The following is a 17,926-nucleotide window of genomic DNA, read 5'->3' as shown; positions in this document are numbered from 1 at the left end:
GTATTTTATCCAGCCTCTCGAAGCTGTTTACCATCAGCCTTTGCACGTTATACTTGCAGAATTGCTAGACACGACACACCTGTTGTATGTAGCAGCCATGATGGAGCCACAGCACATTTCAATGTTGATGTGCGACAACAGCTATCTGCCGTCTTTGGGAAGATACGACGAGTAGATACCATTCCGTTAGCCTGATGCTCATTGATTTTGTGGGTAACGTGTGTTTTGCTCCAACTGCCACTAAAGCTGAGTTGATAGCATGGAACTATTAGGCGTTTCACAGTGTGAAACAGAAACCTCCCATGCACGACATAATTGGGCAATAATTGGTAGTTGGTATCAAGCATGTAACGATGCTTAAGGCACACTGTTTAAATACGTGAAGGAAGTTGATTCGAAAACGCCATTATTGAAATGTAACTTGTGTACAATTTCTACAATCAATTCTCAATAGATTACAGACATCTAATATGTTTAACTCATAAACAAAGGCTCGAACGGAATATGTACCTTAGCAAAAAGTAATTACCGTTCCTCAACGTTTGCGGCTGTGATTCTGGAATACCACCTATTTGCAAAATCGTCACGTACATACTGGCAACTTCCCACAACAGCCAGCACTTTACACCAAGCCTCTCAAAAATCTACGGCGTCCAGTAGAAATAACTGTCACACTCTGAAGTGCAAAATCAATTCAACCAAACTAAGAAAACACACAATTCTGTTACACAAACCAAGATTTTTAACTGATTAGTCACGATTCTTTTGACTTAGAAATTTATTATTTGTAAGTTTTTACAAATATGTTCTAAAAAGTCTCACCTACTTAAACCCAAACAATTAATATATCGAACGCTCTGTGGCGCTAAACTACGCCCCTTGTCGTCCCGCGCCCTTGCTACAAATGCGTTCCTAGAGTTTCATGAAGTGTGAAGACTGTTTGTGGCAGATTGATGCACATGTATGAGTATACCGCTCGGTAAACGTGATCCACCTAGCTGGTCTTGACGACGCTGCAAAGAAACTACACATTCCGCAATATGGAGCGGCAATGCCTTCTAGGTTCTTTGCACAAGAAACTGATCCAGCTCCAGTGTCCTACCACCTACACACGAGGCATGCGATACTGTAAATAATAAACCGTAACTCCGTCCTATATGATTCTAAAGACTCAGCCCCCGTGTTTCTTTTTCAGCCCACGTGTTTCTTTTTCACAAGCTATCACAAGTCCTTCAAATGTGTCGAAAAGAAGCCCGCTATTTCGAGTAACGAATTTGTTTCAATGCTGTAAATTTAAGGAACTCTTTTTAATCTTTTGAGTGTTGAGCGATGAGCATAACGTCGACTAGTGACGTAGATGAAAGTTCAGTGATATTTGGTATTAATAGGGAATCAAAGTTTCTTGCGTATCTCTTATTAGACTATTCTCTTTTTGATTTAGAAACAACTACCCTTTGAATGACACCAGTTTATTCAGCCGACTCTTCTACGGCCTTTCGACTATAGTAAACAGTCACTGTAAAATCGTGATGTTTAAATTGTGACCCACTGCTCTTTCACAAGAAGTGTGGAACTTTGTATTCTGGCGCGGTGTGAGTGTTAATGCCACATTATATTAAGGGCTGTTAAAAGCTAATTAGAACAACGTCAGGCAGTTGGTGAATCCAATAACATACAAGAGACTGAAACAAGTTAGTAATGGCATGAAGCCTTTTTCCCAGTCCAAGATATAAGGATAATTGAAAATCGGAAATGCGACCATCACTTACTTCTATCTCTAACACTCCTACTCAATGTCATATTAGTTGTTTACCGAGACGGGCACTCGGCGTATCAGACCAGTACTTCAGTAATTCTGTGCTAATTACAGTGAAACACCTATAACTGTGATCAGTAGTACTTCGACACTCTTGCATTTTATTCTCTAAGCTGTAACTAAATGCCAAATTACAAATATCTATAACATCCATCAAATGGAAACGCGTCTACGATCTCTTCTAGTAACTGAACACCATCAGTTTTAGTATTCTGCTCACTGTGGATAAAAATCAATGTTATTCTTGATGATCCATTTGATCGAGGTGGGGCAGTTGCTGGCACATTACTCTCTTATAATTAGGAAAAACACAGTTCAAATCCCTCTTGGTCCATTCTGATGAAATTTTCATGTGGTTTCCCCTAAATTATTGCAGATAATACTAGACTGATTACCTTAACTAAATCGTGATAGTTTTAGTCATTCCATACCTCCGTGGAGCAACATACGACACATAAGTGGCGAAAAGTACAATTTTACTTCAATACAATATGTCTATAGCAGCAGCATCAATTAACTTTCTCCACTTGCATTGCACTGTACTGGCCACTAGCGCCAGAGAAAGTTCTTGGAATTTGGGGAGAGAGTGGGTCAATTTCAGACTTCAAATATAGTAACCTAGTCAGTGATCTAGCAACCTACCATGTGCTTTAATATCATAGTATGACCATAAATCCTGAATAGGATGATGTCCCCATACCACTATTTGTTGTAAAGCATAATAGGCCTTCCTGTAAGCACTGTTATACTCCAGTCTGAGCAGGTGATTGCTAAATTTGTTTACATTTTACAGTTGTTCTGTCAAACAAGGGGGATTTTGTCGGTGATGTCTTATCCACGTTCAGTTCCATTGCGACAGTGTCTCGGTAACTGAGGTCGCCGATAGCCTTGTTGTATGAGAAGATGAAAGGAAAACAGCCCATTTTACGGCCGTGTTATGTGTGTTCTGTCCTTGAAAGCTAACAGGAAACCGTGCTTCGTAAACGAATAGGCACATGTGTACTTAAAGGTCCTATTAACCAGCCAGTAAATCTATATTCCTCTGACGTTACTCGTGGGAACGTAAACTGCGACAGAGGGCTAGCATTTCGTATATGGGAAGGGACGCAAGATTGTGCTTGTTCACGTAACTATAAGAGGCCCACGTTCTCTCTCTCTCTCTTTCTCTCTCTCTCTGTCCCTCTCTCTCTCAAACACACACACACACACACACACACACACACACACACACACACACACACACAGTCACAGAACTACTCCCTTTTGTCACTGCTTGTTCATTCTATTTCCCGCCTGTCTATGCTGCGTGGTTCGGAGGAGAATATTCTAATCGTAAACTGTTTTATGGAGAGCAAATGCAATTTCCGCAGTTTAGTTCTTACGACGCGAAAAATAAGCAATTAGAAGCTAATGACTTTACATCTGGGACGTTTTGCTAAAGTAATGCCAGAACGTAACAGGAAATATGGAATTACCAAACGTTATCTTGACTAACAAGCAGCAGTCGCAAGTATTAACTGCGCACTTCATGTAAATGGTAGGTCTCTTGCCAGCAGCTGTATATATTGTCACAAGCCGGCCGCTGTGACCCAGCGGTTCTAGGCGCTTCAGTCCGGAACCGCGCTGCTGCTACGGTCGCAGATTCGAATCCTGCTTCGGGCAAGGATGTGTGTGATGTTCTTAGGTTATTTAGGTTTAAGTAGTTCTAAATATAGGGGACTGATGACATCAGATGCTAAGTCCCATAGTGCTTAGAGCCATTTGAACCATTTATTCTCACAAAAGGACGTCAGCCGCCAGTTCATCTGATAAGGCAATGAACATCTTCAGCACTTGTGCAGGGGGTTGAGAGACCTGACCTTAGTACCCGTCCAGTAGACGATTCCACAGTGTACCGACACGTATGTTCGGCAAGGATATTGCATTGAGTCGATAAACGATACCTGTGGGTAGTGTATGCTATTTCGGTCTCCAAAGATAACACAAAACCAATTAGCGAGTACATAAAATAAAAACAATCACAGAACAAAAATATGACTACTTTCACTGTCGACGTAGTCTGGTTGGTGGCGTAGCCGTGTCCTTACATTCGTGCTTAGAAGTCAACAGTGACCTATGGCGACAAAAATAAAACGTGTGAAGTAAAAAAAAAGTTACCAGCAAAACAAGTAAGAAAGCAGCGGAGCGATATAAACGGTAAAAATAGGATTAATAAGTCGCAGGAACACGCAACACGAAAGAAAACGTTGTGATAAATAATTCTTACTCACCAACCTGTGAAAATATCAACATCTTACTTTAGAATAGGGGAGAAATAAGGAGAGGACAAGTTTAACTTCCCGTCGACACCGATACTCAGCCGAGTGGGTTCGTTTCGAACCCCTCTCCGCCTTAGGAGTGGGCGCTCTGTTAATTACGCCGTGGGAGCATGTGACCCTAATAGAACAGGGTCAGTAGACATCGTACGTGCTTTAGCCTACAATACGCAGCTGCTCCATAACAGTTCAGTAAATTTCGGCATAACTGATGAAATGCATATGAAATATCGAACTTCAGTCAATGGCAAAATACCACAACACTGTAAAATTTACTGCTAACTTCGGCCCTTGGGCCACGATCCCCATCCATGTAATACAGTTTACAAGGTACAAAACTTGAGCTGAATATTGATGATGCACTGAGTAATATATAGCGTATGGAAGCTAGCAAACTGGATGATCTACCCCTGATCGTGGTCACCAGTGGCCGCATAGCCTTTGAGCAGAACTCTTAGAGCACACGTACTGAACAGCGATTAATCCAACGAATGCACGTGTCGTCGTCGGCAATCTCGCGGTGAGTCAGCCCGGCTGCGTCGCAAAGCCATACAAGCCTGCTGGCAGCCCGGCCTGGTGTAAGGTTACAGTTAGACACACCTGCTGCGGTCGCCGCCTATAATCCTATTACTACTCTGACCTGACTGCTCCACTCTGTTTACTGTTTCTCTCTTCGATAGGGAGACGAGATTGGCGGTGGTCGAAGGCTATCAGTGAGTGAATAGTTTTTACAGTTCATCTTATAACCAGCTACGAGTCAGCTGGGGCTGGGATAGGTCGTTTGCGCCCACTGAACGAATCTCGTGCAGCCAGAAATATAGGAGTCTGTATTAAAGACACCGACGTCGACTGGCGTTACTCTTCTGAGTAGCAAGGAAACCAAATTACTCAAAACAGTTCCACGAAGCCCCCATTCATCTACATTTTCCGAAAGAATACACCGCAACCAAATTACCCTCAGGTAAAATGTAACGTCAATTGTGAGGAAGAAATTTTAATCGGTAGGAATCGAAGATCATATACAAGATTTTGTTACCACATCTAAATTTTATTTTCGTGTGTTCGGTGGCTTACAATTTGTAATGAATCGTTAGCGATCTGAGCACCTCATTCATTTTGAAATGTGCTTCTAGAGATTTTCTGGCGATATTCGGCAGAAAAGTTTACTGTCTTAACCGTCTAATATTACACTCAAGTAGCCACCAGCTAATGAGGACGAAGCCACGTGCGATTTAACGTGAAACCCGATGCCACTGGCGGGCGACGAGTAAACGGGTTTTTCCAGTCCGGCGAAGCGAGAGCAGTTTTCCGCCTGTTTATTGCGAACATAAAGGCAGACGGGCGGCGACGAGCTGTGCGATCGCAGTAGCCGTCACGGCGTCCGACCGCGTCGCTGCCGAGTCCCTCGGAGGGCAACGCTGACTCGCTGAACTGCACAGTAGCGGGTGCAGGCGGCTGCGGCGCCCGGCGCGTGTCGTGGCGTCTGTCGCTTGCAGCCTGCGGGACAAGTAACTGGTATCCTTCCCTTTAAAACGAACGGTGCACAGAGCTAATATAAGCAGTGACAATGGCACTACATACCCCATTAATGGCACTTGCAATAATGGCCGACACGTAGGTACATCATTCTAAAACATGATGTCATTAACGGACATAAAGCACTTTATACAAATTGATACCATCTACAGTCGGAGTCATTAGAGAAAGCTACACCATTTTCTGTTCAGAGAAAACTTACATTAGTCTGAGCTCTCTGGCTTCACAACACGTACGTTGTTAAGCGGCTCTCAATTGATTTTAGAGCTCTTTTTCCAAAACTTTGACAAGCGTTATGTTTCTGACTAAACGTTTCCAGAAAGTTTAAGGCAGGTATAACTCTGCCATAATTACAAACTAATAGCTTACGTTGATTGTCACGCAAACTGGAGCATGTTGCCATTGAGTAAAACATTCTCATTTCATGGCTAAAGGCGTATTTGTCACTATGGAGCCAATCTAATTCCAACTTCCACTACTTTAGATACCAGACTTTTCTAGTTTATTTAGTCATCTACATTTCTGTGGCTTGTTGAAAATCTTCACAGGATTTCAGAAACTCTTGCATTATTTCCCACTATTAATGTTATCTGATAAAAATATTTTTTTCTATTACAAAATTCAGTCTCCCGTAATTATTAAAAGTTCCAGTAATATTTGTCTAATAGATGATTCAACTTTTGCCGCATATTTTGTATTTTGTATTGCATTCTCATTTACACTTGCATATAAAGTTATTACACGATCTAGCCACGTTAAAAACATCGAAGGGCAGTAACGATGCACAATCGGTAGGTGGCAGCACTATCAGTGGAGTGTATATAAAGCGTGTCCTTGTCATAATGCGGAAATGGAGTGATTTGTCCGACGTCCTAATGTTCATGATCATTGGCTTTCGTGTCAAGGGTGGAAGTATTTCCGGGGCTGAGTTCGTAAACTGTACGAGTGTCGCCGTGGTTAAAGTACACCGTGCATGGCAAAATGGCGCTATGCAAAACCGGCGTTTAAGCAACTGTGGTTTACCGCGGCCGATAGGTGACAGGGGTAAACGGCAGCTGCGGTGATGTGGACCGGCAAATACACATGCAGCTGCTAAACACCTGGTTCGTACACCCTTACTGACTGCTGTTCGTCGGCGACGAAGGCTGGAATTTCCACACCAATACCGCAGCTGGACGTCCACTAAGTGGCGACAGATGGTCTTTTCAAAGTAATCACGTTTTATTCTCCTTCGGACAGATGGGCGTTGGCATATACGGCGTGAAACGTCTGAGAGGAAATATCTTGCAAGAAACACCCTGCAACGATCGGCCGAGAGTTCCAGACCGGAGAAGGCAGCGTTGTGGTAGAGGAATGTGTTTGTCATTTCGGAAGCACAATGGATCATCTCAAGTATGCATTTATCCTTTGGGATCAAACAGTTTGTTACCCCTTGGCATGATTGCATCTATCAGCAGGACAATGTAACGTCTCATACACCTCGCATTGGACGTGCATGGTTCGAAGAACACCAGGATCAGTTTACCGCACTTCCCAGGCAACCAAACTCCCCGTAAGTAAACCCAATCGAGAACCTATGGAACCACCTCGATCGGGCAGTTCGCACCTTGTTTCCTCAACCGAAAAATCTGGCGCAGCTGGCCGGTACCTTCCAGAGAATAACTGACTGTATTCCAGCACACCTCACAGAGGTCTGCGTTGCAAAAGGTGGTTATTCGAGCAGTTGCCATTAACGTGAGAGGGCAGTGTGTAGCAGATTCTTGAACCAAATTTAGTTTCAGTACACCGAAGATAATTTGTTACTGTCTAGTTATTAATTCTCAGCTACGTGCCTCCTATTAACAACGCTTCCCCATCGCGTTACGTAACAATGTCGCGCTGCAGCTTGTGTTGTGGAGAACAACATCCAATGTATGGGCCTGCCAGTTCATTATGTTCGGCAGTTCTGTCAGCGTTCGCTTGAGCCGCAAGTACACGCACATCTAGACTGATGGCAGTGGAAGCTGGCTACTCTAAACTACTCAGATCCCGCCGGAAATTACGGCTGACTGAGCAGGTCGTTTGAAACATGGGAGGGGGAAGCCGCTCGTGAATGTCAGCCAACAGCATTCATACAGCAGTTTAATTGTTATACCTCTATTAACACAGCAGCCGCAAACAGCAGCTCGTAAACTCGTCTTCAGGATTACTTTATTAAGATCTCTGCACTTTCGCAGCGAAAAACCTCTCTAAGCAGCGGAAGCCGACAGACACAGCTGTGAAACACACGCTGGCTCACCTCAGTTCTGCTCGTCTTGGTTGAGAACGGAATTTCAGAGGCGCATTTTTCGAAATCGGTATTCTTACACGCTGTGGTATCTGGCATGTAACTTCTGATGTGAGTTGACCTTCAAGAAAAAAAAATTAATGCCATTTGTAATAAATGTGTTATTACAGACTTGAGTGCAGGGAAAATTATGTAAGATATATTTAACAACTTGTAGAAATAATCTGAAAGAAAAAAAGTTTTGAAGTTTGTCAGAGTTTCGCACCTTGCATCACGAGTCGCATTTCGCCAAGTAAAAATATAGCATAATTATATACATGTACGGAAGCTCTGTTAGGTATTTGAAAAGCAAGAACTCAGAAAACCAATTGGTCAATGAAAGAGATGGGAATATTGCCAATGAATTTCTTGAAACATGGATTTACAAAGCAAGAAAGGATACTGGCTTCGTTAAATTCGTTTGCGTTTAGTGGTTTCGGAACATGTTGTCCATTTTTGTGAACTGGCCATTAACATTCGTTCTCTCTTTAAATTTTAGTGTAAGAAAACTGAAACGACATTTCAATAATCACTCTCATTTACCTCACTTACAACAGCTTAACTTTTGTCTCAGTGATTACCGAATTTCTAACTCAATAAATGACGTATCCGTTATTTATGATCATCATCATTGCTGTTTCTTATTTCATAATACGTTAGTTCAGATATGTTGTTTTCATCGAGATGGCTTTTTAACCTGTAATGGAAATAGAGGGCGTGGAGATTTAAGACTAATTTCGCGGAAAATACATATGTTCGTAAGCAGTGTAAGCAGCCAGCCACCGATTATACATAGTAGTATTTGTAATATACCACATGCGTTGTGGTGTTTCCGTTCTGCTGACAAGATAAAGTTTCTTTCTGTAATCGTCAACGTCTCATCGTTGTTTGTCGATAACGCATCCATGAAATCCACGCTTCAGCACTCAGATTCCATAAAAGAATGCACCCAGTAAGTGCATGAACAAACCGAATATCTGCCAGTTTCGAAATAAGAAATCATAAACGGCGCAAGCAAAACCTTTTTTATCAGATTTCTTACATTCAGGCTCCCTCTCTCTCCACACACACACACACACACACACACACACACACACACACACACACAAGCGCTCGCCTGAGGAAACTATTCGCTAGATCTCAAATCGTTGCCTCGTAGACAGCTGTTCCATCAACACAGATGGCATTTGCAACAGTTAGCTGCATAGACCAACGTCGTTGACAATCATCCGAAATGCTCAATAATATGACGCGAAATGTTCACCTGCATTATTTTTTAAACTGCCCTAAGACCTCGACTGCGGCTAAGATACATGAAACCTCAGAAATGTTCATGGTAACAAAATTCTTCAACGATCCGGTTTTCAAAAAAAATTCAGTAGTTTCATCGGCCGTAACGTGAAGTATACATATACATCAGAAGAATGACACTGAATATTATATACTGAAGTCAGTACTGCGATAGTATGAGTTAAAATGTTTTGTTTTTATTGGTTTTTTTTCGACTGGCAGGCTTGCAAACCGTTAATTTAAGTTTTCTGAAATGTTAAGTGTTTTGTCCACTCGTCAGTCCGATATCACTGAACAATAATCTTCTCTATGGAGTACACTTGAAATTGCATTACTTCCTACCGGAATTCCAGACAGTATACTACACGATAAAATCTTGTCCACCCATGCATTCGATAGCACTGAACAATAATTTTCCCTGCTGGCTACATTTGAAACTACTTCCCGCTGGGAACTCCACACAGTATATAAGGCGATGAAATGTTATATATGGGCTAGGTACCAGCATTCGCATAGAGACGGCCACTGTAGGTTAATCAGAGATGAGTGAAGTATCCACTGCTTAATTCGTTACGAGTTATGTTAGTCCAAGCATTACGTCCTTCAAATGCGTCTATAAATAAATATTTCCAGAATAACACCGTAGGTTTATATTTGTCTATGGTGAGGTCACAGATCATATAGGGTGTTCCTTACGTTTGAACGAACTTTCGTTGTTAAATCACGTGATGTTCTAAAATGCTACTATGGACCATGTTCAGAACTCTTACAAGAACCCATATTAGTCCGCACGAGTGAGCCAAGCAGAAACAATGTATACTGTCAAAGCTTTGGGAGACATCTTGTATTCATTAATCTAGGTTGGTATGAGAACGAGGAAACTAGCCTATAATACCCAGACAGTACCATCAATTTCAAAAATCTGGGTTACTACCAAGCACTTGTGGGCAGTAGTATGTAATAATAATTTACTTCTTCGCGTAAACTCGTTGGGGTCTAAGTCATCCTCAGCTAGATAAAAGAAAAGTACCGGCAACAAAACATCAGGGAATAACCGTAGATATAACAGAATTATGTAAGATCACGAAGTCTTATGCATTTGTTATTCACGAACGTTCCCTCGCATATGTATTTTATAATTTGTGTGACCTTTCAGTACCTAAACGAGAATCTTACCTGGGCAGTAACAGACTCGTTCACATTATTTCTGACTAGCCGCCTGAGTTGAATACATCTTACGCAAAGGTTTAACATCCTTCATAGAGGGGCACACTGTTTCATTTGCTCTTCTAAAAAGCTTTGGTTTAGTCACATTACTAGTATGCTAGCTGAGAAGTGCCAGAATAAATTTCGTCATGCACCATTTTCGCCACTAATGAAATACTTCTGGAACGGAACTGGTATGAAGGACAAAAACCGATACATACTGATGTGAGCTATGGTCTGCCGTGTGTCATTTCAGCCACTGACGAAATACTTCGAGAACAGAAGTTGCTGATAGGAAGGATAAAAACCGCTAAGAATGACGTGAGTTATGATTGAGGAGCACAGATTTCTGCATAAGTGGTATTCCACGGATGAGGATGTTAACGAGTTACGGTGGCTAGCGACTTACGTCAAAGGTGGCCAACTCCTCTGCTGTCTGCAGTAATAAAATTCAGTAACTGTCGACTGCGCAGAGAGAACTGTTACACCGGCGTTCACACACGATACGTACGAGTATTGGCAACGCGGATTTACGGTACCGGAGCGGCAGTCTGTCGCAACAACTCAGCCTTGGCGGCAAAGACGAATGTCGCCGCCGGCCGTAAAAGGCGCTTACGACCAAAACAGTAAGGAATACGACGAAACGCACTTTGAGAGACGCCGACTTGTCGCCTCACGTCTGCGCTTCACAAGGCATTGCCTTCGGAGGTGCAAGGCGGATATTCTTGTCACAGCGGCGCAGGCCAAAGGCACCACCTTCAGATGTGCCGCACACAACAACAGGCACCTGTTGGAATTAGTTAGACCTTGTGCTGAACGAGTTGACTGGCTCCAAGACTTCTCACGCTTGCCTGAAATGTTCTTCAAGCATTTCACAAATGTGGGGTTCACTGTTGTTCAAGAAGTGCTCAGTATTATCTGCTAACCGGATAGGGAACAGGAAATTCTGAACATGTTTGCCATTTACTTTCTAATGAAAATCCTATGTGATTTCGGAAACACTCACCAACAACGAAACAATATAGAATAGTTTTAGAGGACTGCACTCAGGCGATGTATTTTCACAGTTGCTGCATTGAAATCACAATCCATAAAAAGGAGTTATGTATTGACTAATAAGAGCCGCAATGGTACTTGTATTGCGGTCTTTGTTTTGCGTACAACTGTCTACTGTATGCGCGGTCGGAGAAGGCATCACAGGTGGGCGACACATACTCAGTTAAACAATGATGGGAATGGGAAGCTTTCAAATTAACTATCTCAACAATACCTTAATCAATGTAGGGCAAACCAAAAAACTAAATCTGGTTAGCCAGGCGGGGATTTCAACCTTCTTTACCAGATTGCAAATGCTGTATCTCAACCATTTCGCTCAGCACAGATTCGAAACTGGTTTTGTCTTCTTCATTAGCTACGTTCTTTAACCTGAATCTTGTGTCCCGTTTCACACAGTGAAATCATTTGGAAATAAATTTCTGTGAATATCTGTATCTTTAAATATACAGTAAAATTCTTCAGTCACTCGACAATGCTGAAATTTTATTATTAATTAAACGCTAGATTCGCGTCGCGAAGTAGTAACCATATCCGATGGCCGTGTGTAACCAAACGCCCGAAGTATCAGGATTTATGCATCTGAACCGTCAGCAACGAAAGCCGGGTCACATACGCAGGGGAGCGGCAGGCGCTACGGCCGAGCAGCACGCTGCCTCGCCACATTAAACTCGCTGTTCTCTACCCCAGTTGTGCTTTCACGCTGCTTATTTGTGATTAACTAACAGAAAGATTTGCAGAGTCCTTCCCTCTGACTCTACCTAGGTACTGGAAACTGCTCTGAGAATAATCGGAGCAATTCAAATCCGTATTTCATCTTTCTGCTGAATGACATTCGTGAAATGTTCCGATACCGTGCATATAACAATAATTTGAGAGACCTGATGTCACTCAAAATACAATTTGTATTATAGGTGTTCGCGACGCTCTATAAAACCCTACAACGTTTCGAAAAGCAATATTTTGAAGAAAACACGAGATTTGGAAATTCTTATTGCAACTGATTGGGAATTTCAGCGACCTCCTGGTTAAGGCGCAGAGTAGACGTTTCTTAATCTGTAATCCTCGAGCGTCGTCGACAAAGAGAAATGGGAAGCGCACCACAAAACTAGAGGGATATCTTTAATTGATAACAAGTATATAGATACTGAAAACTAACGTCCTGGGATGTGTGCATGATGGCTGCTGTGCTATTGACCAGCCACGTCTTTGTGAACAGCAAAATCAACCATGTTGTTCCATACTAACAAGCTACACTACACACGGATGAGTAACTAGTTCACACGCTATGCTTCACACAGATAAGTAAACATATCACTTTCCATATGTTTTTCTGGGATGCAGAACACGTAACGATATAAAATAATAAACCAGCGTTCTCGGAACTTGTAATAGTAGAAGGATTATCTGACTCACATATCATATTCACTCTTTTATTGGATCATATCTTTCGCTGCGGAACGTCACTGATTCTATGCAAGGTGGGTATCCTATGTGTGGACACCACATTTGATCCATTTCTCACGGTCTTTCAAATAATCAACAACTAGAACGCTACAACCATCTGTTACTGACAGATAATGTCTGCACGCAATGTGTAACATTCTCATGACAACGGAAAGAAGTTCAATGAACTTTCAGTGAAGGTACTATTCCGACCTAGATTAGGTTGGCAGCCTCCTTCGCGAACACAGCACAAATTCAGACCACCGAAAGTAGAGCATAATAATTCAAATATAGTTTATCAGTTGAGGCACTGGCGACGCCTAGCTGACACTGTAAGTGGAAGGCAGTTACTAGTAACACAAACTTCCATGTTCACTGGCAGGCATCGTCCATATACGAATAAAAAAGGGAAGCTTTCAGTTTAATGCTTTGTCGAGGTGACACGAGAGAGAGCACAATCTCGGACTGGGCAAAGACGAGGCAGAGACCGGCACTACTTCGAGAAACCATCCTAGCAATCATCCCAAGTGATGAAGAACGCGACGGAAAACTAAATCGGGAAGGTCGTCTGGATTCGGACACCATTTTGAAAAATGTTTTGCTAGAATTATCGACTATGCTAGCGAAAGTTACAGACCGCGATGTGGCAGCGGTAACTAGTTTCAAATTAAAAATTAATCGCTTCGTTAACCACTTGATGCGCGTACTGTAATGGTTCATTAAAACCACTTTTGGTTCCTGCGCATCCTTGTACAGTCCGAGTTTGCGTTCCATCTATAATGTCATCGACGAATTATTAAACTGGAGGGCTCCTGCTTCATTCGATACTGTGTAAAAGTACGACGACGTCAGTGACAGTTGGAATTACAGTAAAATGACTGTTTTAGATGACATGTACGAAGCGTATAGAGGGAAATGATCGGTAGTAAGTAACCACTCTGACGCGAAAATATCTTCCGTTCTTTGCAGATAGCACTTGCAACAAAGTCACTGTTGCGAGGCACGTGTTGAATCACGACGAGTCGCTCACTGCCGTAAATTACCAATGCGTAAACCGAATCACATTTAAATGTGACTCAAATAATGACTTATATGCAGCGAGTTGCAGAATGCGAGTGTTTATGGCAGGTGGCGGCGCAGGCGAGAGGTCGCGGGCAGAACGTGGCGCCGTGCGTTGCCGCCGCTATCTTTACGAGGCAGCACGGAGCGTGTCGCGTCTGCCCAGATGCACACGTGCAGCTCTTACACACGGAGTACTAAACTCCAAACTCATAGCTACAACAGGCAAAGACGCTGCCTGCACTAACCGCCTGTCTCCAGGACCGCGCAGAAACGAAAAGTACCATGTATAAAATCTCCTTAAATCAAACGAAAAATACAATGCATGAAGTCTTTTACAAACATGTTCAACCTTACGAAATGAATCGCCGGAGTTAGCGCTATGCCTAAGATACTAGATTCATCCCAGGAATGAGCGGAAAATCGTGTCCCCTTACGAATAGCCAGATTAGGTTTTCTATGGTTTCTGTAAATTATTCCAATGGAATCGATACTTCTAAAACGGCACGAAAGTGCTTTCTTCTCATTCTCCTGGATCTGAACTATAGATCCGTCTCTAATTTTGTAGATGTGTATGAGGCGCCACAACTGTAACCTCTCTTCCTCCATTAAGCGAAAACGAACTGAACAGGCATATTAATCATAGTAATTTTCATGAATAATTTACAAATAACAAACCACTAATATGAACAAGTATATTAATCATAATACTTTTAATGAAGAATTAATGCTTAACTTTCTTAGTAGATGTCCACTACAATACAACAAATTCAGAAGAAAAGCATTTCATAATGAGTAAGAAGTGCTACTAATCATGTTTACCTGGATACGATTTTCTGAAATTCCATCATTCGCGAGTTGTGGTAAAAATCGTGAATACGAAAGGCTTTTCGTTCGTGAACGCGAACTAGAATACGGTACGGTTAGTGTCTAGAAATGACACTTGGTTTACATTACTAATTTGAATGAAGCTATGTACATTAAATTTACCTCATATCGATGGGGCTATAGAAGTATATCTTAAAACCTTTTTTCCCACATGTGTATTCATTGCCATGGCTCTTCTACGAAAAGTATTTATGCATCATTTAAGACTGTTGGGAAATAATTTACATCGGCAGGATGACGGACAGTAAATACATAATTTGGTCTATGTAGCAGAAGACGTTGATAGGATTCGACCTGCAACAATCCGCCATGTCTCACTTTCGAGAAAGTTGATAAAATGAGCCCCCTCACCCACTCCACTACCAGTCCAAATTATAATAATAGGGATGCGACTATATCAGGTAGCAAGGAGTGAACTGGCCAAGGAACTCTTGCGGTGAAGATTGGGTACATTGTTCAAACAAATCGAGCTCAGTAAAAAAGAACTGGAAATTTATGAATGCACACCATATTTGACGATAATCAATCGGTTGACAGCTCATCTCGCACTTCACGTATTTCCAAAACTTGCTCACTCGTTAATGTCCCGTCCCGGCGGAGGTTCGAGTCCTCCCTCGGCCACGAGTGTGTATTGTTCTTAGCATAAGATAGTTTAAGTAGTGTGCATGTCTAGGGACCAATGACCTCAGAAGTTTGGTCCCTTAGGAACTCACACACCATTCGGTAATGTGGGTCGGACGACCAAATGTCTGGCAGTACCGAGCCATGACCAGTACCTGGCAGGTGACCGATTTCCTTCTGTCTTTATCTGAATGGCTGGCCGCTTGACGGTGTGCTTCTCAAAGGTAACAGGTGAGAGGCATGTTCGTGCTAATTAATGTTAACTCCTCTAAGCAACTGTAATTACTTGTGCAAAGCGCACTCCCACTGCTGGCTAGCAACTTGGCTTCAAAACATTCCGCCTGTGGCGCCGCCTCGCTTTGTTGAAGCGCGAGCAATGCCGTTGCATATTCCATTGTTCAGATTCAAAACCGCGTATAGCGCATTTTTAAAACACTGCTCGCATAGTTTGTGTTAGACATTACTTCATGATTCAGTTTCAATGGAAATAAAGAGATGTATATTGTGGAGGCCACTGAAATGATATACCATAAAAAATTTTGCACCTCATATTTGTAAGAGTTGAAGTTTAATCGGTGAAATCGATGTAAGGAATGGCATCTATTTCTTAGACGTACAAACCAAATCCTTCGCCAATATGGGAAACAAATTGATTTAACATCATAAACAAAGTGCTGTACAGATTTAACAGGCATGTACGCGGTACCTCCTTCACCTCTCGATGCTGGCAACAATGACCTGAGCTATTGTAGTCCAACGTAATTCAGTGTTACATATTTTTCTTTCACTCTTAAAGAAGTATGCTACTGGTGCATCCTGTCACAGGAAAAGAATATTGGCGCCTTTCGTGGCACATTATTGCTGTTCATCGATACAGCGGACATGCGCGACGACGCAATTCTGCTCCTATGTGAGAGGCATAGCCAAACTAAGCAGTTTTGCCTTCCGGGTCCCTTACTCCATTCCGCTCAGGTTTCAGATCCGCCGTAATTGCACTACTGAATTGGCCCACCCACTGTCCCCCCTCCTCTCTCTCTCTCACTCTCTCTGTCCCTGTCTCTTGCTCGCGTACACACACACACACACACACACACACACACACACACACACAAGAACGCTCACAGAAAGTAAAATTACATTCACTTCCACAATAGCGTTCCTTCTCCACGAACTGAGCCTTCTGGTGCAGTTGCTGTTACCAAGAGCCTTCTTGAATATGTGAAGACTTCGTCGCACGAAGTATGGCACGCGTCATATTTTGTGTCTTCATCCATCAACCGTTAACTCACATACAAGTGGCAACAACAAATAGCTAAAGTTTTGCGATGAGAACAATATACTGAAATAGTAACACTGGAGACATATGATAACCTTCTGTGAAAACACTGCGGGTCCCAAAACGTTCAAACAATCTGATCTACGTGCACTGTGTCGAAACTCAGTACTCCAGTCACTTACGGGAAAAATTAAATAAACAAAACGAAGCATTTTTTTTAAACCTCGTCAGATTCAGTAGTAAATAAACTTGTAACTACAACGAAGTAAATGGTACCAACGTCACACAGACACTTTCAGTTGGAGACGCCAGTTTACCTAAATCACCTTTTCAAACTCAATGCTGCAGGCGCAAGTTCTTCGAAGGTTAGATGCGACATTGACCGCCCTTGGTGGAAAGCAAAATGGAAGAAACACAAACTTCAGAATCGATACGGATCTCCGGCGGGACAGGTGCGGATACTCACGTGTGCACAGTGAGTAGCATCCAGCACGTCAGTCGCGTGTGGTGCCACTGTAGTTAGCAGCAACCACTGAAGCCAACACCATGATCCTCGACACGTTGTCAGGCCGCGGCGCGACGCACGCACATCACCAGTCGCATGTGGATTGTTAGCGAGACGGACTGCGCGAGGGCCGCGGAACCACCGTCACTGACCGCCTTCCACTCGGCGCGCCAGTCTGTGAGCCACTGAGGCGCACCTCTGCGCGACCGCCTCTGATAACGCGCGCCTGCCCGCTCCGCCGACAGAGCGCGCGCGCGAGCGCCAGCCGCACGCCACACGTCAGGTACGCACGCTACGCGCTTCCTCGTCCGCATGTGTGTCACTGCCCGCGCTCTACCTCCACCTCACACAAGCGTTTTCTTTTCTGCGGCTCTTTCCGTGCTACATTACGTGAAATCAGTGGTTTTGCAACTCGACAAGTTTTGCATAAACATAGAGAATAAAATTAAAAATAAGAAAACATATTAGTCAAGCACTTTTTCGATGAAATATTTCAACTTCTTAAAAAGTGGACAGCTGCTTTCAAAATACAGTTTATGCGCTCAAAACATTAAAAGTATTGTTTGCAATTAGCGTTCAGCGTTTATTCGTGGTCCAGCTGTTCTGCTGT

General features: G+C 42.8%; 1 protein-coding gene and 1 long non-coding RNA gene across 2 annotated transcripts in view; one reads left to right on the top strand and one right to left on the bottom strand.

The window, feature by feature from the left end:
• Positions 1–17,553, bottom strand: part of LOC126276001 (fibroblast growth factor 8) — a 158,150-nt gene extending 140,597 nt beyond the window's left edge. Inside the window, exon 1 of the mRNA XM_049977244.1 lies at positions 17,278–17,553. Within this exon, the coding sequence (XP_049833201.1) occupies positions 17,278–17,297 (20 nt within the window). The 5' untranslated portion in view covers positions 17,298–17,553. The remainder of the gene's footprint in view (positions 1–17,277) is intronic.
• Positions 1–17,926, top strand: part of LOC126276017 (uncharacterized) — a 950,687-nt gene that overhangs the window by 767,155 nt on the left and 165,606 nt on the right. The window lies entirely within an intron of this gene.

Source organism: Schistocerca gregaria, chromosome 1, assembly GCF_023897955.1.
Source record: "Schistocerca gregaria isolate iqSchGreg1 chromosome 1, iqSchGreg1.2, whole genome shotgun sequence".
Classification (NCBI taxonomy): Eukaryota; Metazoa; Arthropoda; class Insecta; order Orthoptera; family Acrididae; genus Schistocerca; species Schistocerca gregaria.
The sequence above is the reverse complement of the archived record's forward strand: the minus strand, read 5'-3'. Positions and strand labels throughout refer to the sequence as shown.